The 22886-nt window shown below is 39.9% G+C and overlaps 1 protein-coding gene across 1 annotated transcript in view; it reads left to right on the top strand.

Annotated features, from left to right (window-relative positions):
* LOC149777819 (F-box/WD repeat-containing protein 5-like) overlaps nucleotides 1-22446 on the top strand; it is a 36535-nt gene extending 14089 nt beyond the window's left edge. The window contains exons 4-7 of the mRNA XM_089940475.1: nucleotides 13973-14757; nucleotides 16895-17107; nucleotides 19022-19312; nucleotides 21719-22446. Coding sequence (XP_089796601.1) covers nucleotides 13973-14757; nucleotides 16895-17107; nucleotides 19022-19274 — 1251 coding nt within the window. The 3' untranslated portion in view covers nucleotides 19275-19312; nucleotides 21719-22446. The remainder of the gene's footprint in view (nucleotides 1-13972; nucleotides 14758-16894; nucleotides 17108-19021; nucleotides 19313-21718) is intronic.
* Nucleotides 22447-22886: the final 440 nt, after the last annotated feature.

The following is a 22886-nucleotide window of genomic DNA, read 5'->3' as shown; positions in this document are numbered from 1 at the left end:
CTCAATGGCCTTAAATGGTCACGAAAAACTTCTTTTGCTCAAAGCCTTGCGTTTTCATCTGGATACTTCTCGACCTCAACAGGAAAAAAAGATTGGTCAACTTTTGGCTACCCAAGACGTGTATGACGATGTGTGTGTAGCTTGTGACTTACATCCCCATTGGACAGATGTCCGTGCCTGGAAAGAATGGGGTTTTGAGGCTTGGACCCAAGAAGTGGCCCAGTATGCACGCGAGTTGTTCAAGGAAAAAAGTGACTTTTCAACCCGTGTTAGTGATGGTGCCAGAAGAACCCGTCACCCAGGACGGGACTGTCGTGGACAGGCCTTAAAGACCCTTTCGGGAGGACACTTGTGTGACCTTACCCCCTACTATAGAACTGGTTAGAACATTACCCAAAGCATGTTGTTGTACAGACACTTGTGTTTATTCCACGTTCATGGTTATCATGTGCCTTTTATTCTTGTACTTAAGCCTTTGGCTTTTATGTATTTTTGTCTTTCGTATTCATGTTTGAAAAAAAACATTCAATAAACGTGTTCTGAAAAAGTATATAAACTCTTGTCTTGTTTGTTTTCGTGTCACAAGTGACATTTCTCACACAATGGCTACCTCTGCTGTCTGTGCTCCCTCTTCCTTTACTGTCAAAGTCATCGACGAACACTTAGATCGTGCCTTTTGGGAGGCTTTGTATCTTCGCCATCCCTTTAACATGCTCATTGCTGGACCTAGCGGTTCAGGCAAAACCGAATTCGTCAAACGTTTGATCGAACATAAACATCATTTGATCGATCGGCCACCTCAACGGATCGTGTGGTGTTACAAAGAGTGGCAATCGGCGTACAGCCTCTTGCGAGAAAGTCAAGGCGATGCCATCGTGTTTATGGAAGGCATTCCTAAAGAAGACGACGGCATCGTCTCTGACTCCCGTCAAACCCATTTGGTCATTTTCGACGACATGTTAGGAGAAGACGAAGAAGAAATTAAACTCTGGTTCACGCGCAAAGGGCATCATCGTAATGCCAGTGTCGTTTACATCACCCAAAATTTGTTTCAACAAAGTAAAGCCCATCGCACCATCAGCCTCAATGCGCATTACGTGGTCTTGTTTAAAAGCCCTCGAGATAAATCGCAAGTGCAAGTCTTAGCCAAACAGTTAGGAACGCCTTCGCTGACTCAGGCGTACGACGATGCCACTGAAACGCCACACGCCTATTTACTCGTCGATTTGAAACCTACGACCCCCGAGGATTTGCGATTTCGTACCCACTTGTTTCACCACTGGTGCCAGGACGGAGGGCCTGTCATGGTGTACATGTAGTCTCCGTCCTCGACTTCATTTCACTCCCCATAAAAAAATCTATAAAAACCTCAGACCCTTTTTCGTCTGTCTCACACAGTGTAAACATGACGTCCCTTCAGTCGCATCTTCCCGTCAAATTGATTCGTGCCTTGTATGGCATCAGTCGAGAAAAAAATCCACAAACACGAGCTCGTGTCTTAGAAGCTAGTCTCAGAGAAGTCTTACGATGGTTCACGGTGACGGCACGTCAAATACTCCAAGGAATCATTCAGATTCCACATCAAACCAAACGCTTTTTCGATCGAAACAAAGTCGCTTTGGTCCAACTGGCCGATCCCCGCATCGACACTCAAACCAAAAAACAAATTTTGAAACCTGGAGGGAGCGGTACTCTAGGAGGCGTCATCATTCGCTCACTCTTAAGATGGGATCCTAATACCCCCAAAGTTATCACCAAGAAAAAAGTCCAACGAAGCCCCAAGAAGAAGAAAAAGACCAAGTCCCCAAGGAGAACTTCTCCAGTGGCGGGACCCTCCTCTTACCAGACACCACCCCGGAAAAAGAAAAGAAGCCCCCAGAAAAAGAAACAGAGAAAAAGTCCCCAGAAAAAGAAAAGTCCACAGAAGAAAACTAGTCGCAAGAGAGGCACTTCGGCCAGGACGCAACCTTACACTCGCAAACCACGACCTGCCACGTCGGTGACTGTGTCTCCGGCAGCCTCACGTTTATCCACTTCTCCGTTGATGACACCAGGAACTGAAGAGTACTTGGAGACGTTGATCACACCAAGAACTTCTGCGTTGATGACCCCAAAAAGAACTTCCCCAGTGGCAGGACCCTCCAATTTAGAGGTAGTGGCTGCTGCTCACAAAGTACCTTCTCCCAAAATCAAAGTCCATGAAAGATCGGGCATGTTACAAAGTTTACTGGATTTGTCCAAGCAAGAACTGGCTCGATTTAGTCCGTTACGTACCCCTGCACGACGTGTCATGCCTGTTCTCAAACTGATACGACGTAAAGACAATCAGTGGCGACGCGTTCCAGTATAAAAAAGACCCGTGACCAAGTCGTGGGGTATCAGTGTTTTTTGGTGCTCCTGAAGACTCAAAGATGTCACCCTCCAGAAAACCCCAAGGAAAGAAAAGGAAAGGACTACCACCACGTTTAGTCAAACATGGGGGCATGTTATCTGTCCTGTCCAAAGCTTCTTCACCTCTACGAAAAAAACTCATTCAATCGGCCTCCAAAGAGGTCATCGATACCGTGTGCGAATGTTGTTTGAACGTTTTGAAAGGCACGATCCCTTTGTCCAAACACCAGAAACAATGCTTAAGCAAACATCGTCACGTTCTTCGCCAAATGGTTCGAAAGAAAATTCCCATTCGTCAAAAGAAGAAGATGTTAGTCCAACGTGGAGGCATTTTGCCTCTCTTGTTAGGCCCCATACTGAAAGGAGTCTTGGGAACCATGTTGGGAGGACTGGTGGTAGCAAGATAAAAAGGCCCTCGGAAGTCCCAAGATCTCAGAATCGACCCCTGACAACCCCATGGAAGGACGAAAAATAGCTTTAGTGCCTTACAAACGATGGATGGAATACCATCGGTGGCAAGAACAACGCACCCCGCATTTACCTCCCAGTCCCAATTTGAGCGAGATGTCCCAGTTACAACACGAATTGCAATCCTTGATGGATCGCCAAGATTTGTCCGAAACAGAAAAATCGCAAAAGTACGGCCAACTTTTGCAACGACTGCAACTCTTTCACCAGAAAGCTTTAGACGAAACAGCTCTACCCACTTTGAAAGATTTTAAGACCTTGATGAAAAGTCCAGCACCATCACCAGTACCAGTGCCAGTACCAGTACCGGTGGTCAAGACAGAAAAAGGAAAAGAAGAAGAAGAAGAAGAAGAAGAAGGGTTTCAAACTCCACCAGAAAAAGTACGCAAGTTAACAACACCACCTACCTCCAGAATTGGATGGATTAAAAAGATGATGGCCACCCCTTCTTCATCAAGAGAAAAAGAAAGTGAAGACAAAAGTGAAACAAGAACCGATATCCCCCGCTCAGACATCCTCCTCCTCCTCCTCTTCAACACCTATTCCCGGTCGCACACGCAAAGCATTGCAATCCAAGAAAATACCCCAAGAGAAAAAGAGTAGCATCCTCCAAGAGTGGGTGCCTTATTAACACACCAATCAACACAAAAAATGGAAAAAGTCTTAGCCAGCATTTACTACGATCCCTCGCATCCTGCAGGTTACGCAGGAGTTCAAAAATTGTATCGTGCTGCCAAAACTCGACTGAAAAGTCTCCGTTTACCTCAAGTGCAACGATGGTTACAAGAACAAGCTACCTACACTTTACACAAACCCATTCGACGCAAGTTTGCCAGAAGTCGCACCCGAGTGGAAGGCATCGATCATCAATGGCAAGCCGATTTAGCCGATGTCTCTCATTTGACCAGCTACAATCGTGGCTACAAATATTTGTTTTGTGTCATCGACGTCTTTTCCAAATTTGCCTGGGTCGTGCCCTTGACTTCCAAATCGAGCAGCGAGTTAGTGCGAGCCCTGCAACGGGTGCTGCAACAAAGCGGTCGTCACCCTCTTTGATGGCAAACTGACAAAGGCACCGAATTTCTGAACCAAACTTTCCAAAAAGAATTAAAGAAACGTGACATTCATTTTTTTACCACCGAGAATCCCGAAACCAAAGCCAGCATCGTGGAACGTTTTCAACGCACTTTGAAAGAACGCATGTGGAAATATTTTACGCATCACCACACTCTGAAGTACATCGACATCTTGCCGCACCTGGTGCAAGCGTACAACCAATCTTACCATCGAAGCATCGGACGTGCCCCGCAAGACGTGACTCCCGAGAACGAAGTGTTGGTGTTTGAGCGTCTGTTTGGTACGTCCCCGACGAGGGCTGTCCCCAAGAAAAGTGGAGAGTTGGCCGTAGGAGATTGGGTGCGCATTGGCAAAACCAAACGCACTTTTGACAAAGGTTACTTACCTAACTGGACGACCGAACTGTTTCGCGTCACTGGACGAGTGCATGGCCGTCATCCTGCCGTCTATAAATTAGAAGACATGAACGGAGAAGTGCTCAAAGGAACGTTTTATTTGCCCGAGTTACAACGTGTCACCAAAAAAGAAGACGACGTGTACGACATCGAAAGCATTCTCGAACGCAGAACCCGTAAAGTGGGCAAACGACGTGTCAAAGAAGTCAAAGTACGTTGGAAAGGATATCCACCCAGTTTTGATTCTTGGATCGACGCTTCGCAAGTCATCGACTATAAAAAGAAGTGACCATCATGCCTTTTCACACATCAGACGCAGCGACCTCGACCACTCCTTCTTCACCCAGTTCTTCTGTGCAAGATTTACAAAAACAACCCTTGTGGGTGTGGTGTGGAGAACGTGTGCCTAAAACGCAAATCGTCTTTTTCTGCCAAATCTTCGTGGTGTATTGTGTCATCGGGGCAGCCATTGCCAATTTGAGTTTGCAACAAGGAGACAAACAATTGTGGACCATTTTATTGAGCAGTTGCATCGGTTACCTGCTTCCTAATCCCTCCCTGAAATTCTCCTCGAACGGGAACCTTGTGTCCAGTGCCAGTGTCAGTCACCACTCCAACAACAACCACAACCAGAACCCCATTTTGGGCGGAGACACGCCTCTGACGTCCAGTAATATCCCCTCGGACAGCCATAGAACTCTGGAATTATGAGTCACCAAAACCAATTTTACTTAACCTTACCCAGTGACAGTTCCATGGAGGTGTTTCCCAACAACACGTTGTGCTGTTACACGGCTAAATTACCTCAAACCATCCCCTTAGATCACGAAGCCCATTGGGAAGTGGCTTTAGTAGAAATGATTCACCCGACCCAAGTCCTCAATGTCCTTCCCAATCAAAATAAATTTGATGTGGAAGTTCTTGACGTGCCATTGCAACAGGAATTGGATAAGAGAGCCATATCTGACGTTAAAAAAACCTATAATGAGAAAACTAAAACGTGGACCTACCACTTGTTCATTCCCCCAGGCTATTATTTTAGTGGTCATCATTTGGTCAGCACCATAGCCTCCAGGTTTAATGGAGTGTTTGGGAAAGCTTTTGAGAGTGTCAACAACAAAAGTGTCACCATGGAGTACCACAAAGTAGCTCGTCGCTTCTCGATGAAATTTGAGCGGAGTAAAATCCTGTCCATTTTATTTTGTCCTGAATTGTTTGACATGTTGGGCGGAGACATGACCATGAGAACGAACATACTCAATAACAACGAATTACCCATCGTTTACGACAACGAGTCTTTTAGCAAGTTATTTCGTACCCCGGTAGAACTGAACCAAGGACTGAATTTGATCTTTGTGTATTCCGATGTGGTGGAGTACAACGTGGTGGGACACACCTCCGTGCCGTTACTGCGTGTCATTCCTTTCAAAGTGGATTCTGCCACGAACGCTGCCGAGGAAGGTGGAAACACTTATCACGTCCACCGCGAATTTGTCCATCCTCACTATTTGCCTGTCAGCAAGTCGTATTTGGACACGGTCAACATTACTATAAAAGGAGATTTGGGACAAAATATTCCATTCACCAAAGGAAAAGTCACGGTGAAACTCCATTTTCGAAAACGGTTCTCTCACGACTCGTACGTAAGTGATGTATCCAGTGTACCGAGGGGTTGCACGACAGCGAGGGCACGGTTTAGGAGACATGTTAAAATCGGCCTTTCGTTCGGTGGCCCCGGTGTTGAAACCGATGGTGACACGCGGATTGCACGCCTTGAAAGATGCGGCACTGACGCAAGGCAAAGAATTTCTCCAAAATGTCATAATCGACAAACAAAACCCTAAAGAAGCCTTCATGAGGGCAGGTAAAAATGTCTTGCTGCAAACGGGCAAAGACATTTTAGGCCGACGAGACACACCTATAAATGCCCTGCACGCTACCGAATCAGGCATTCAGCAAGGACAAGGCAGAAAGAGACGACGACGAAGAAAACACCCTTTCACCAGACTTCAAGCGAGAAAGGCCAAGAAAAGAAGAAGAACCGTTCGAGACTTAGACGTTTTCGATTATTGAAACACAGAAAAAAATGATGCACCGAGAGTCTTGCGCTTGTTCCAAGACGGAACTGGATCTGTTTGCCATGCCCCCCACCATGATGACGATGCAAGAATCTCAGTGGGTGGAATTTCATCCCGTCTCCTCATTGACCGATTCCGCTCCCATTGAGTTTGAAATCAAGGGACAGCCCGAAGATTACATCGATCTCAATAGCAGTTACTTGTACTTGAAAGTCAAAGTTCTAGATAAAGATGATGGTCCAGTAGAAGACACTGAGAATATAGCTCCCGTCAACAATTTCATACATTCATTGTTCAGCTCAGTGGACTTGTACTTGAATAACAAACTAGTCAGCAGCAGCATGGATACATACCCTTACCGTGCCTACCTGGAAAATCTCTTGACGTACGGAATAGATGCCAAGGATACTCATCTCAATGCCTGTGTGCTGTGGGTACCTGACGAAGCGGGTAAGTTCGACAAATTGGATGAAAGCAATTCCGGCTTTGAGGCAAGAGAAAGCAAAATCTTAGACAAGAAGAGTTTAGAACTGATGGATCGTTTGCATTTGGACATGTGGTTGCAAGAGAAATATTTGCTGAACGGGGTGAATGTTCGCTTGAGACTGAATCGCGGCAGTACCGCATTCCATTTGCAGGCTGATCCTGCTAAGGCTCCTAAAAGCAAAATTGAAGAGGCCAAACTCTACGTACGACGCGTAGAAGTGTTACCCAAAGTGGGTAACGAAATCAGTCAAACGTTGAGCAGAACGACCGCCAAGTATCCCATACGACGTGTGGAAGTGAAAACGTTCACCATTCCCAAGGGACAGCATTCTATGATCGAAGATCATCTGTTTCAAGGACAGTTACCCAAGCGTTTAATCCTTGGTATGGTCTTGAATTCAGCCTTCAACGGAGCCTTCGCTGAAAATCCTTTCAACTTTCAACACTTCAACGTGAAGAAAATCGAAGTCAGTCGCGATGGCAAGACCTTGTGTACCCGACCTTTCGAACCTGACTTTAGTGACAAGAAGATGAATTACTTGAGATCGTACTTGTCCCTGTACGAAGCCACCGGCCAGTTAGGAACAACACCAGTCACGGTATTGAGTACGAAGATTACGCAGGAGGCTACGCTTTGTGGGCTTTCGATTTCACTCCAGACCAAGGCAGCGACGAGGGACATTTCCACCCTATAAAATCTGGCCAGATTCGTGTGGAACTTCAGTTTGCAGAAGCACTGGACAAGACAGTGAACGTCATCCTGTATGCCGAATTCGATAATACCATAGAAATCAACAGTTTGAGAGAAGTCATTCAAGATTATTAGAAGCCATGGAAGACTGTTATCCCTCTTTACCTAGTGGAGAAACTTTAAAGATGGAATGTAAGGAGACCGTGGAAGAAGAAGAAGTGATCATGATGAAATCGAGATGGTCAGAACAAGAAGCCCATTTAGTCTCCTGTTTTGCCAAACACTTGGTCGAAAAAATGACGGAATTAATCAAGAAAAATTGCTATGGATGTCAAAACGATCATCCCAGTCAAATTCAACACGACAAATGCTTAATGTTGAGTCAAGAAGAAAAATTGGACGAGTATCTGGACGAAGCTTGGAGTCTCATCTCGAACAATTGCGTGTTGCATCAGTGGTATAAAGACTTGCGTGAACATTCTTGTCCACCATTAACCACTCGAGAGATCCATCGTATCGAAGCTCTCCTGAATCAGAGTGAGGAAACAGAACGAATAACCGTTTATTCGTCAGACATTTTCAAGCAAAAAGTCAGGATCGAATTGACGACGTATTATTACCTGTGAAGAAGAAAAAACACACACAAATCAATGGATACTTGGGAACTGTATTACCTTTTGAACCACAGTTCGTATACGGCTTCTTGGAATCCTGTCGTCTGTGCTAAAGATGAACTCCCTCATTGCAAACCTAAAGACCATCAAGCTTACGTGATCAACACGGACGACGGTCATCTCCCAGGAACCCACTGGGTAGCCGTCTACTTTCCTCAAGAAGGATGTGTGGAATATTTCGATTCGTACGGATTGCCCCCTTTGGAAGACGATATCATCGACTTTATGAGAAGAAATGCTCAAACCACCCGATTCAATAATGTGAAATTACAAGGCACAGATTCCTTGGTGTGTGGACAGTACTGTGTGTATTTTCTGCATCATCGCAGCCTGGGCTATTCCTTAGAACATTTAGTGACTCATTTTGATCCTCGTTCTTCTTCAAGAAACGATGTGAAAGTAGATCGATGGTTTTGTGACCATTATGCTTATCTTTTGTCTCAAGCTAGGAAACGTAGTGTCCATCAATGGCCTAATGATTTCCAACAGCGGAAATCACAACGTTGTCAGCCCTGTTTAAAGTAGATTGTCAATTGAGAAAAAATGTTTGTGATTTGAAAAGATTGTTTGATGTTATATTGTTGGATTATTGTTAAAAATGGTAGAGTTGTTGTTGGTTAGTTTTAAGTGATTTTTTAATAAAAAATGTTGTGTTTTGAAAAAAATGCCTTTGTCTTTTGTTTAGCTATAAGAATGTTGGATTGATGCTCTTTCATTTCTTACTATCCCTCTCATGACACTCATTGAACGTTGAGGCTCGAAAACCGTGTGGGAGATGTTTTCTTTCACGTCCGCGCTTTGACTTTAAGAACCGGGGTTGTTTCCAGTCTAACCATCCATTGTCGACTCATCCTCCTAAGAAGATGTGCTCCAAACTAGCTAAGCTCAACGAAGCCTACGTGAATTTGCATAGGGTCAGACACAGTCTGATACCGAAGCCAGAAGAAATAGAGAATGTGAGAATGTTAAAAATCACTGAAGACATGATAGAAGAGCTCTTCAGAGAAGAAATAAACAGGGAGAAAGAAGAATGGACAGAGAAGTACAGACTTCAGAGACAGCAGCAACAGCAGCAGCAGCAACAACAACAACAACAGCAGCAACCTGAAGCTGACAGAGGCTTTGTCGATTGTCGTATCGACACCAAAGAGTTCTTCTTCTCTTTCCGAAGAAGCGGACCTATTGCCAGAAAGTCTATAATCAGAGGACATCGCATTCTTAGAAACTAAAAGAGAATGCCATAGCAAAGAAAAAAACAGCCCTTTTCAGGGCTACCCAATACTCTAGAAAAGAAATAACTATCTATTTGTCAAAGTGTGTAGGTAGAGTAGTGTGAATATAAACACTAACTCTTTATTGATAGTGAGAGTGTATGTGTGTTTGTGTTTGTAACAGTTTACGTAAGTTTGTGTGAATAGTAGATTAAAATAATGTATTTTTTTGGTGTTTGAGGTGTATATTTGGGGTTAGATTGGATTGCTTTGCGTATGTAAATAGTCTATTGAAGTGATTTATAAAAAGATTTTAGAATAGGACTGGGTAGCATAAAAAGTGAGTGAGTGTTTCTTTTAGGTCCGCGCGTGGTTTTTTTTTTTGGTCATGATCTAGGTAAGATGAATTTTATGTTTTTAGGGGGATGTTTTCCTTCACGTCCGCGCTTTCACTATAAATTGAAACTCATTCGTCAGTCTAGCTACCCTTGTTGATTGATCAACACCACCACCAGAAGAATGAACACCAGAATTGTGAAACTGTTAGAACTCCAGATGCACCTGGAATATGCCAGGCGCATAGTAAATGAACTATCAGCGGAGGCTATCGTAGAAGAAGCAAGAATAAAGAAGGAAGAGGAGGAGAGAAGAGAGAGGGAAGAAGAGGAAAAGAAAATAGAAGAGAGGATGTCGTACAATATTCCCGAGACAGAGGACAGGGGTGCTGAAGCGAATCATCCCGCTTCTGCACTCTCAAGACAAAAATTAAAAAGAGACTGGAGTCAAAGATGTGTGTGTGGCGCCAGGCCTGGAAGGTGCAACCATTAGATAGGTGCATCTGGAGTTGAAAAAAAAAAACAGCCCTTTTAAGGCTACCCAATACTCTAGAAAAGAAATAACTATCTATTTGCCAAAGTGTGTAGGTAGAGTAGTGTGAATATAAACACTAACTCTTTTTAAAAAAATGTGAGGGTATGTGTTTGTGTGTTTGTGTTTGTAAGAGCTCAGGTATGTTTGTGTGAATAGTAGATTATGGGTTTCTTAGCGTATGTAAAGAGTATAGTTAGGGTTCTATTATATGAAATGAGAAAGTAGGGGGATGTTTTCCTTCACGTCCGCGCGTTGTTGGGTCATGATCTAGGTAAGATAAATTTTATGTTTTAGGGGGATGTTTTCCTTCACGTCCGCGCTTTCAGTATAAGAACCCACCACGTTCGTCGTTGGAACCATTCTACGGAATAAATGAGACAAAATGACTCAAGTATCAGTTCTATTTAATCTATTGAGAGACATCTATTTCTGGATAATGGATGTAGAATATGTTTTAGGAAGAATAGAAGAGGAATGGAGGCATGGAGATATGAAAGACTGTTACGAGTCAAGTTCAAGGCCTAAAAACAGCAAGAGATATCATAGCAGGGATGATTGAAGAAGAAGTCAATAAGTCAAGAGGCTTCATTAACCCACCTTACTTCAGAGTGGGAAGTTTGAAGGAAGCACTGGATCATGTCATCCAAGTCCGGTGCTTCCTAGAAAAGATATTATACTGGACAGAGTGGAGGAATGTAAAATGGGGGTTGGACAAGGTGAAGAAAGGGGAAGATCTGATGAAAAAAGTAATGGAGGAAGAAGTAGAGAAGATTAAAGAGAAATGGAGGGAAGAAAGAAAAGATGTGGAAAACAAAAAGAAAAAGGAAGAGTTTGAGCGACTTAACAACAATTGGATGAAAATCCAAAACAAGTTCCGAGCCATGGGTCACCCGGACTGGATGCCGGAAACAGAAAAGAAAAAGAAGAAAGGAATGATGGACAAAATAAGAGGATGGTGGAAAAAGTTAAGAAGTTAAAAGAAGAAGAAAAACCCAAAGGCCCTTTTCAAGGCCAGCCATATTTCTCGAAAAGAGAATGACTTTTCAATTGCCTACCCCTTTTTTTATTTAAAAAAAAAAAAAATCCCATGTTCAATTTCCCTTGACGCTATACAGTCCCATCCTGTTTAAATTCCTTTGACGCTATACAGTCCCTATTCCCATGTTCAAATCCCCTTGACGCTCAACAGTCCCACGATTTTTCTCCATGTTAATTTCCCTTGACGCTATATGTTCCCACGATTTTTCTCCATGTTAAATTTCCCTTGACGCTATATGTTCCCAAAGGGGTCTGTAATGCTGATTCCCATTGACGCTATAATATCCCCCTTCACTACTCACAAGGACGATAGTTACTTTTATAATCCGATTTTCTGTGCAATTGTTCAACCAGTTTTCAGTTACTTCTATTTATATTTGCACATTTTTTCACTTATTTCATATTCAGACACTCCACAACACTCAACCCAAGACAGATAAGGATGCACATGCGCGAACTTCGTGAAGTTTCCTTTGTTGCGTTTGAATATGGTAACAGTTCTCTAAGGAAATAAGTTATCATTACCCTCACCGTAGTAATGAACATCTAGGTGTCTCATTTGGGGATTATATGCAATTTGGAAGGTTCACATTTCCCATCAAAGACAGCCAGAAAGTTGTCAATATTTTGTAGGTAAAATAACAACCCCCTGTGCTGTGCTGTCCATATTAATGTTTTTACGCAATGAACTGTGTGCACCAGTAGAGCCAGTTTCCCCAGTCTCATTATATGATATTTACGCTATTGGTATTAAATTACATAAACCGCCAGAAAGGATAAATCTTGAGCAAAATCACTAGCTGCTTGCCAGCAATTTGCTTATACAACGTTTGTGAATCATGCCTTCATTTAAGACGAAGAATTTTATATTCGAGGCTTGTTTTGTTGCTCATTAATTACACGCATTATAAATATTAAGTATAATTTTAATCCAGCACAAAGTTTTTTTCCATGTTGTGTTACTCCAAGGGGTACTCTGATCTTGTTATTCGAAATGTCAATTGAATCGTGGCATCCCGTGCTGACTAGAGACATTAGGTTAGACTCGATTTGCTTTTATGCGTGTCGGCGAGGAGAATGCTTTTATGCGTGTTCTTAGTAGCGACTAAATGTAGGAAATCTCTGCCGTGTGATGCGTTCCGTGTCGGCGAGGAGGATGTTCAGGTAGTTAAGCAAATTCCACTTCTATGCAACTTACTTCTTTAGCCTTGATTTCAGTTAGCTTGGTCGGATCAGTCGCCAAGTCATGCCAAGCCACATGGTCTACGTTAAAGATAAATTCTTTTGGCAGTAGTCCCCATACTTGTGAACGTGACCGTTGTGATTAAAGATGCATACTGATGTGTCTGGAACCTTCCAAAGTATATGTCTAACAGGAGAAACGCAACCATTTAATCCGTGTTCCTTTGTTGGCTTCCAAAGCTGGTGGGGAATACGGGCGACGAATTAATAGGGTTTCTTTATACGAACAAGAACACTGATACTAAGAATGCAAAATAATTATGTCACTATAATACAATGACACGTCATAGCTCTATTGTACTATTTATTTTTAAATCTTTGTTTTATTTTATGTACCTATTACATAATTTTAAAATTATTATTTTGTAGTACTTTATGTTTACATTTATCTATAATGGTTTTTCATCCCAAATTTTCGATACGATTTGGGCTGACTTACGTGACGATCGCTCAATTCATATATACATTTTCTAATATGATTAGCTTAATATAACAACTATTAGCGGAAGCGAAATAACAGTATTAATCTGTAAACCGTTATATACTAAATAACTATTAATCTGTAAACCGTTATATACTAAATAACAGTACTAATCTGAAACCGTTATATACTAAAAAACTATTAATCTGTAAACCGTTATATACTAAATAATAGTATTAATCTGTAAACCGTTATATACTAAATAACAGTATTAATCTGTAAACCGTTATATACTAAATAACTATTAATCTGTTAACCGTTATGTACTAAATAATAGTATTAATCTGTAAACCGTTATATACTGAATACAGTATTAATCTGTAAACCAGTATATACTAAAATATGAATTCTTTGTTTTAAAAGTCGTATATTCAATTGTCAGAGTAGAGACTATGTACAACGCTCTAATCAATGTTTCCATGGGAATGAACTTGTAATTATATTATGCACACTGACATTATTTAGAGGAACACGTGTTAACTATTGGACCTAGGGCTGTGCATTGCTGACACAATCGAGTCAATAAATCATTTAAAGGAGTGATTATTAAGAAAGGTTACGTGGCTCTCACCCATTAGTAACATGTTTTTTCTCCACATGTTTACTAAGAGCGATGTTTCGCCAAAGATGTAGTATAAATAAAAAAGCTGAAATGATATATATATATATTTATCTCATTTGGTTTTCTTGTCCGAGTCACTTTAATTTCTTGAAACAATTCAACCAATGGAGGCGTGTCGCTATAACATAAACTTCCATAAAGTCAATGCCAGAAATACAGAAGTATTTTGCACTCTTGTACCATTAAATATTGCGTCTGAGTAAAATATGCTTGGAGAATTAACTAAATGCTATAATTTTGAATTTCAGGCCAATCAGAAAATGGGAGAGTCATTCATCAAACTTCTTTTTCGCTTTCGTAACAAGAACTACAGCCACGTGAGATGCTTAATAATTGCCAATGTTGTCAGAGATAATGCCAACACGCTCAACAAAACTCTTACGAGGAGTACACAAACAGTTGATTCACATCCAAATCAGCCGGAGGACAAGCGATCAAAATGGCCCGTTTCTATGTGCGATGAAAGAAATCTAGCAATGAAAGACACAAGTGAGAGTTCAGATAATGTGTCACAAAACTGTAAGGAGATTTCAGATCAGAAAGAAAAGAAAAGCCATTCATCTTCTGTCAATACCGACGTAACACTCAGTTTGAAATCTGTTACAAGTGAGATGGAGGAACAATTCGCTTCTGCTCGTGTATCGGATGTTGCTGCTTTACAAACGCGACAGTTTGGCTCTTCAAATGATGCTCTGAGTTCAACCACTCAGCCAGATGATCGAAAGTTTAAGGAGGAGTTCTTCAGCGCCAAATTATCAGCAACCAATGTCGTATCTATAGAAAGTAGTACTTCATCAAATAATTTGTCAGATAAATATTTGATTTTCACCTGTGGATCAGAGACGTATGCAGCCTCTCATATAGGCATAAAACGTTTTCGTTCGCAGGATTATATTGATGCAAAAACAGGGCAACTTCTGCCAGATGTATCTGGCAGATTTCACTCGCCCTTAGGAGATGCCTTTGATAATATAGACTACATATTCGATATGCATGGCCAAATCATCGGGATGTGCTTGTCACCTGATCACAGGTAAACGTATATAACATAATGCTTTAAAAAGAATTATTGTGACCAGTATCAAACTCATTTCTGGCTTTAGTTACTCCTTGCATTAAATTAAATTAAACTGAATACGCGGACATAATTATTTTGTACCCATAAAGGTTACCGACTGTATTTCCACTAGTAAAATACATTCAAACCAGCCTACCTCACACTATCTGAACTGACGTTCCATATGTTTTGTGAACATGTGCATAGTCGTTTGGCATATTTATAGAGTCTACTCGTATCTTGCAAATAAAACCTTGCTATGTTACTTCGTCATAGAGCTGACATTACGCTTACTGATGTAACAACCGACATGTATTTACTGTAAGGATTTTAGGTCAAACAAAAAGGACATGTAGGGTATTTTGTTGTGTGGAAGACAGGGAGTCAACATTAAGGACATATAGTGTATTTGATGTGTGGAAGACAGGAGTCAAACACTAAGGACATACAGGGTATTTTGTTGCATGGAAGACAGGGAGTCAAACACTAAGGACATATAGTGTATTTGTTGTGTGGAAGACAGGGAGTCAAAAACGAAGGACATATAGGGTATTTTGTTGTGTGGAAGACAGGGAGTCAAACATTAAGGACATATAGTGTATTTTGTTGTGTGGAATTCAGGGAGTCAAACACTAAGAACATATAGTGTATTTGTTGTGTGGAAGACAGGGAGTCAAACACTAAGGACATATATGGTATTTTGTTGCATAGGAGACAGGGAGTCAAACACTCATGACATATAGGGTATTTTGTTGTGTGGAAAATAGGGAGCCAAACACTAAAGACATATAGTGTATTTGTTGTGTAGAAGACAGGGAGTCGAACACTAAGAACATATAGGGTATTGTGTTGGGTGGAAGACAGGAGTCAAACATTAAGGACATATAGTGTATTTTGTTGTGTGGAATTCAGGGAGTCAAACACTAAGGACATATAGTGTATTTGTTGTGTGGAAGACAGGGAGCCAAATATTAAGGACATATAGTGTATTTGTTGTGTGGAAGACAGGGAGTCAAACACGAAGGATATATAGTGTATTTGATGTGTGGAAGACAGGAAGTCAAACACTAAGAACATATAGGGTATTTTGGGTGTGGAATACAGGAAATCAACACTATAGTATTTTGATGTGTGGAAGACAGGGAGTCAAATACTAAGGGCATATAGGGTATTTTATTGCTTGGAAGACAGGGAATCAAACATTAAGGATATATAGGGCATTTTGATGTGTGGAAGACAGGGAGTCAAAACTTAAGGACATATAGTGGATTTGTTGCTTGGAAGACAGGGTGTCAAACATTAAGGGCATATAGGGTATTTTGATGTGTGGAAGACAGGGAGTCAAACATTAAGGGCATATAGTGTATTTGTTGTGTGGAAGACAGAGAGTCAAAAATTAAGGGCATGTGGGCCATTTTGTAGCTTGGAAGAAAGCGGGGCAATCATTAAAGGCATATGGGCTATTTTGTTCCTTGGTAAACAGGGAGTCAAACACTAAGGACATATAGGGTATTTGTTGTGTGGAAGACAGGGAGTCAAACACGACATATAGGGTATTTTGTTGTTTTGAAGACAAGGAGTCAAACACTAAGGACATATAGTGTAATTGTTGTGTAGAAGACAGGGAGTCACACATTAAGGGCATATGGGCTATCTGGTTGCTTGAAGATGGAGAGTCAAACATTAAAGACAAATAGTGTATTTGTTGTGTGGAGGACAGGGAGTCACACACTAAGGACATATAGGCTATTTTGATATGTGGAAGACAGGGTGTCAAACACTAAAGACAAATAGTGTATTTGTTGCGTATAAGACAGGGAGTCAAACACTAAGGACATATAATGTATTTGTTGTGTGGAAGACAGGGACTTAAACATTAAGGGCATATGGGATACATTTTGCATGGAAAACAGGTCAAACAATAAGACGCATAGGGTATTTATTACATGGAAGACAATACATCATTCATATTTTTCATGCATAAAATAGTTGTTTGTACTTCCAAATATTTTAGTCCAGTAATGAGAATATTTAAATGACTCGCATTTAACGATACTCAATAATGCTCTTTTTCTTACCTGTTGACTGTGGATGCTAACATTTTCTTCTGCAGATATTTATATGTAAATAGTCGACGATGGTTAGAGGGCTACCAAATAGACGATCCACTCAAGCCTCCACCCTTGTCGGAGGAAATTCTCCTTCACGTATTTGACCTTATGCAGGTCAAGATGGTACATAAGATGGACACATCCCACAAAGCATACACACCCAGCGATAATTGCTTCTTCCTCCATTTGGATGTGTGCGAAGACTATGTGGCTAGGTTAGTGAATGCTGCATGAACGTAAGATGTAACCGTAATGCATTACCAATATCCATCCAGGACCAGCTGACACACATATGTTTAGAAGTTGTTAGGATCAATGATTTACATACCTCCATAAATAGGAATCCATACTGTGAAGTTAAGGGAATGATTACTTGAGATATGACTTTTTGAACTTTCACAGCATCACAATGATCAAGATCTGTCTAGTAGTCTAGTTCCTTACAAGGACTCAATAAATAACGATCATGTGTATTAGCCTGCGCAATTGCTCCAATCCACTTTGCTTGGAAATGGCTAGCTAACTTTCTTCTTTAAATACGTTACCCAAGCGTAACACAATAGTTCTCCTAAGGTATTATGATTGAATAGCGGTAAGTATTCTTAAAAAGCAACACATTTTACTAGAACAAATAATATGTTTGTCCTTTCAATACGTTAAACAATCAGTATACCTTAGGAGAACTAATGTATAATGATCGGGTAAGTATACTCGAAGATAAATATTTTGCTTGGACAAATTGGTTTCTGTACTGTAACAAAACTGTCTTGAAACTGGTAAGCCTTCTAAAATAATTGTATCAACACGTCACCGTAAAGAATTAACTATGAAAAATATTCGGAGGTACCGAATTGTAAGTCAGATAAGCAGTATAGAGTTCAGCTGGAGCAAACATTTCCGATTTGTTGTGTTGTTCAGCAGGATTAAATTATTCAGTTCCATGGCTTGTGCTCTGCTTTGTTGTACCTTTAATCAACACATACAAATATGAAGTTTCATTCTACATTACCTTCGGTGATAATTTATCATGATGCCATTTTTCACAATACAAGGATGATTGATATTCCAAACTATCCATCAATGTTTTATTTGTGAATGACGAGACATCTGTGTCAGTTTTAGGGCGGCTATGTTTTCGTCGCCTTTAATACATGAATTTGAGTCATGTATCTCTTACATTAGTCATTATTACAAATTCGAAGTTTGTACACTGATTAGAAAGAAACTACGTAGATGTAACTCTGATTACAGGTAACAAACTGTGACAAACTGCCTTCAGCTGGAAACTTTTGTGCATGATTTTGTATTCATGTACCAGATTTAGGATGTTGTCGCGTTAGTAAATGTGGCATAATATAAAATTTATCAGAATGCAGTCAATTTTTTCAAGTCCTAAATGATTCAGAAAGAGCATACTCTATTTAGATTATTACGCGCGAATACGAATAGCCACGGTGGCACAGCGGTTATTGTGCTGGACTCACGACTGAAAGGACGCAGGTTCGAATCCGACCATCGGACCAGCATAGGTCAGCTACCGCGGTGTTTGCAAGGCATTTTTCTCCAATTGCCTCGGCACTAAATAACCTACTTTTGTTGATGTGCTGTAAAGAACGAAATCAAACACACAACTATGATCCTTACAGTTTATTATTAATCCACAAAAATGGACGTTCGGTTTCAAGATAGCCTTTGCGTATGAACTGGTTAGTCAATACGAGGCATGTGACATCCATTAGGATGTTGTTTATTTATTTCAATTATAAGCAGAAACGTTGGGAACAAATACAAATAATGGATAGAGCAGTTAATCTTAGTTCCGCAATTATTCAGGCATGATCCGTGCAATTATAAATAAGTTCTGTTTAAAAGACAACTATACAGATGAAATGGCCGTCAACACGGGCATGTACCAAACGATTGAGGCCTTTTTCAATGGCAAGGAAGAACCAGAGGAAAATAAAAAGAAACGCAAATAAGGGTTGAGATGGTATCAATATTCTCTTTGTAATACGGATATATGAGGAATTCACCAACAATACAAAGGTAAATATGACAAAAGTTACGTAATCTTTCCCTCGTGAATCAGCCATGCATTAGACATTTAAATTTTGTCTTTTTCTTTGTAGTGGAGCAGAAGACAAGCATGGATATATATGGGACCGCCATTATGGAATCTGTTTGAATAAGTTTCCACATTTAGCTGTTGTAAACTCTGTTGCTTTTAACCCAGCAGATCCAGAAATGCTGGTGACAGTAAGTGATGACTTTGCTATTAAAATCTGGAGGTCCAGGAACAGTGTGAATACTCTCATCAATCCAAGAATGCAACGGAAAGAAGGCGGGACGCCGGAATACAAACCCATGAAAACATATTGGTGACGCTGTTATGGCTATAAACACATCTCAGCATAAGAAAGGTAGTTATAGATTTTGAAGATTTCAGCAAAGAATCTCAATAGGGAAAATTAAAATTATATTACGATTTAATGATATAATAACGTACTACATATAAATGTTATTCTATTATGTCATTTTGTTTGTTATCGAGGAAACGTAAATTATGTAGCTAGATTTGTGTATGACAACGTACCTTATTGTAGTCATTTATATTCATGACCTTAGCGTGGAAGAATCAGTTTGATATGTGCCATTATTGTACCAATGGATCGGAAGAGATCATTCTCTTAGTCGAATGGTAGATTCCTAGATAGAAGGGAATATACTTAGGATCGGTGAAACTAGTAGCAAATATGTCTAACTTGTTACCATATTATTATCACATAATCTGTACACTTGGCCTATAGTGTGTACAGTTAAATATTTGTGATATTATACATGTGAACATATCACGTTTTGTGATTCTGATTCGTCCAAATAAGCCCGTGAAGTTATTATGTAGTATGGTCTTTACTAATTGGCTGCGATTGTGGGAAAACTATTTTAACCCCGTATTCTGGATTTTTTTATTTTCATTGAACATTTTTGGCCGCCATTTTTTGATTCGACTCACAAAAGAGAATTGGGAAAAAAATGATCTTGTCTGTTTCGATATTGCCAATTTACCACCAAAGAGGTTTATGTCATATATCATAACATGAAAAAAGGCAAAATCCACAAGACAAGAAAAATAACGAGTCAAATTACCGGTATTAGTTAGATGATAACGAGGGCGGGAGTGGGGATGGATGGGCGGTATATCTGTAGCATGGAATTCACCATATATACAAGCTTGGTTTAAGTATGAACTTACTGAAGTAAATAAACTTTGTTCACTGAAGAATGTAAACATCAACCAGTCTCCCGAACTGACAGAACCGTATCCAACCACAGCATATTTTCGCGGTAAATATGCGATGCAAGTTCGACTCAGAAAGAGATTTGGTTACGTCTTGTACAGTATAATGTTCCAAATCAAATACTGCAACTATCTAGTCACAAACACATTAATGTAAATATGTGTATTTCTGTATCCAGTAATCTTCTTTTTACAAACATATATTGCAGAACTGTAACGTTCAGTTGTGATGTGATATAGGCCAACTCAAACCGATACTGTGCACCATATCAAACAATGTGACATCACATGCATTGGACATTTTGTGTAGAGAAATGCTTTGGCTTTTGTAAAATGTTCTGTTTATTTGGATGGACGCTTATACTTTGATGCATAGTTAGCAAAAATGTACAATATACTCTTACTATTTAAACTTTGTTTGGGACTGTTTATTACACACAACAAATGAAAAGTACAGCGTCTATCAGAATAAACGAAATTATTCATTCTTCTTTCTATGTAAATAATATCAAAGAATCTCAAATGTGTAATGATTTAATATAAAATTTATGTTGTTAGATTTAACGCCATTTTTCAGCACAAGATAGGCTATATATGCCGGCCAGTATAACTGGTGGATGAAGAACCCTGGAAAACCCCGGGAAGAACCACCGACCCGCAAGAAGCTACTGGCAGGCTTTCTCACGTACCCACGTTAGCCGAGCCTGAGACTCGAACCCACGCAGGCAGAGGTGAGATGGCAGTGATCCTGAAGGGTGAACTTTATACCACTCGGCCACTCGGGGCCCCCTAAAATTCATGACACTCATTAAATAACAGCTGGACATTATTCAGCTCGTTTCATAAATTCAATATTAAATCGTTACCCATTTGAGTTCTTCTATATAATGTAAAGATTATGAAAGATAATGGACTTGTTATGGTTACCTGCATGGTAAACAAATAAGTAATGATATTTTTTTGAAAAATAATGTAAACTGTGTGTATATCGTAAATGAACATTATATTTTATAGAAAATAATCCAGACCTACCCATGGTCATTAAAAATCGCTATCTTAATTCGTTTGGACAGTTAATTCGAACTTCTGTGATGAAGCAGTTGTCTCCCTTCTTTTCTTTCTTTTCGCAGGGACAGAGATTATCATAATTTGTACTTACCTTTTCCAATCGATGAAATTGTATGTCACTCCATCTAAATAATTAATCAGCCTGTTTTGGAGCCAAACGCAACTTTGGAGCAGAATTTTCCTCACATTGTGTGTAATCCGTTCCCACGTCCATATATCTTTCTACCATCAACCATGCAAGAAAACATGGAATATTAACTATGATGCAATGACTAATTGTACTCTAATATGAAAAAACTACTATCCGTGGATTTGCCATCTCCAGCCACAACTCTATCAGACACCGGTAGAAAAATTCGAGATTTAATAATGGCATGGTACGTTGAATAATCCCTATACCTAACGCGATCATTACGCTCTTTACTTTATTACAATAACTAATTTTATTTTTTTATGACAGGAGAAGAAAGGGAAGGGATGAGACAGGCTTGATAGTTGCAGCTGTTGATAAGGAGAAAAATATAAATGAAGAAACACTGGATGAGAAAACATATCTGTCCCACTTTCAAATCCTGGAGGTTGCTGAAAGTGGCATGGGAACTTTCACACTGATACAAATGCTTTTAAAAATTTGAAACATGTTTTACTCAGTTTAACGGTTGCAAATTTTTAAGATATGTTCTTTTGCAAATTGAAGACAGTAACCAGTAAGGAAAGATTCAGAAATGGTTGGCAATGATACAAAGAAGAGACAGTGTGATTAAGTATGAAACTGTGCGCTGACCAGTTAGCATATGCATGATTTCAATCTTTGTTTTAATTCTTCAGAAATTATACTAGCTTGCTTGCAGTTCTCGTCAATAATACACATATTATTTCACTGTTTGATTTTGGCTGATGAAGAATACGTTATGCAAACATTAGCTTCTTTCTTTGCAAAAGGAATCTACCCCCTAAGTGTTGTTTTTTTATCTAATAGTTATATATTTCGTCTGTTCTCAATAACTCCTGAATGAAGCAGAGGCCCTGGCCTAAGCTATAAAGTTTAATGTAAGACATGGATGGCTTTTTATTTATGCTATCCGTGAATTAGAGGTGGTACTAGTGGAATTGGATTGATGCTCTTCTTCACACAATGATCTTTTATCATTCAAGAATATTTTCAATAAAAGATGACATTATGACCAATTCATTTCTTCCTCAATGTTGTCAATGGTATGTTGTCAATGGTATGTTGTCAGTGGTATGTTGCAGTGGTATCGAATTCAACTGTCATGCAGGACAGCCACGTTCGAATCCCACTATGAATATAGTGTTTCATTTTTAACCCTGTACCTGCTCTCTTGTCTTGATTTAGGAAAAAGAAGCGTTCTCCTACTATTTTCTGTTCGAATGTACACAAAACGAAGAAGAATATAAACGTCAAACAAATGACATTACGGTTAGAAATATACTTTAAGCTGCTATACACTTTTCGTAGCCAATACGTTTCAGCAAATAAAAGAAGAAAATTTCTTTGTTTCGGGTGAGTTAGGGATATATTGCAAGGTTAAATGTAAAACAACTCCCAGGTAACGTTAGTTACAACGAAACCTGTCTACTTTTTGTTCATGTATAAATCATACACA

Source organism: Sinohyriopsis cumingii, chromosome 17 (assembly GCF_028554795.1).
Source record: "Sinohyriopsis cumingii isolate HCF-2022 chromosome 17, ASM2855479v2, whole genome shotgun sequence".
NCBI lineage: Eukaryota > Metazoa > Mollusca > Bivalvia > Unionida > Unionidae > Sinohyriopsis > Sinohyriopsis cumingii.
The sequence above is the reverse complement of the archived record's forward strand: the minus strand, read 5'-3'. Positions and strand labels throughout refer to the sequence as shown.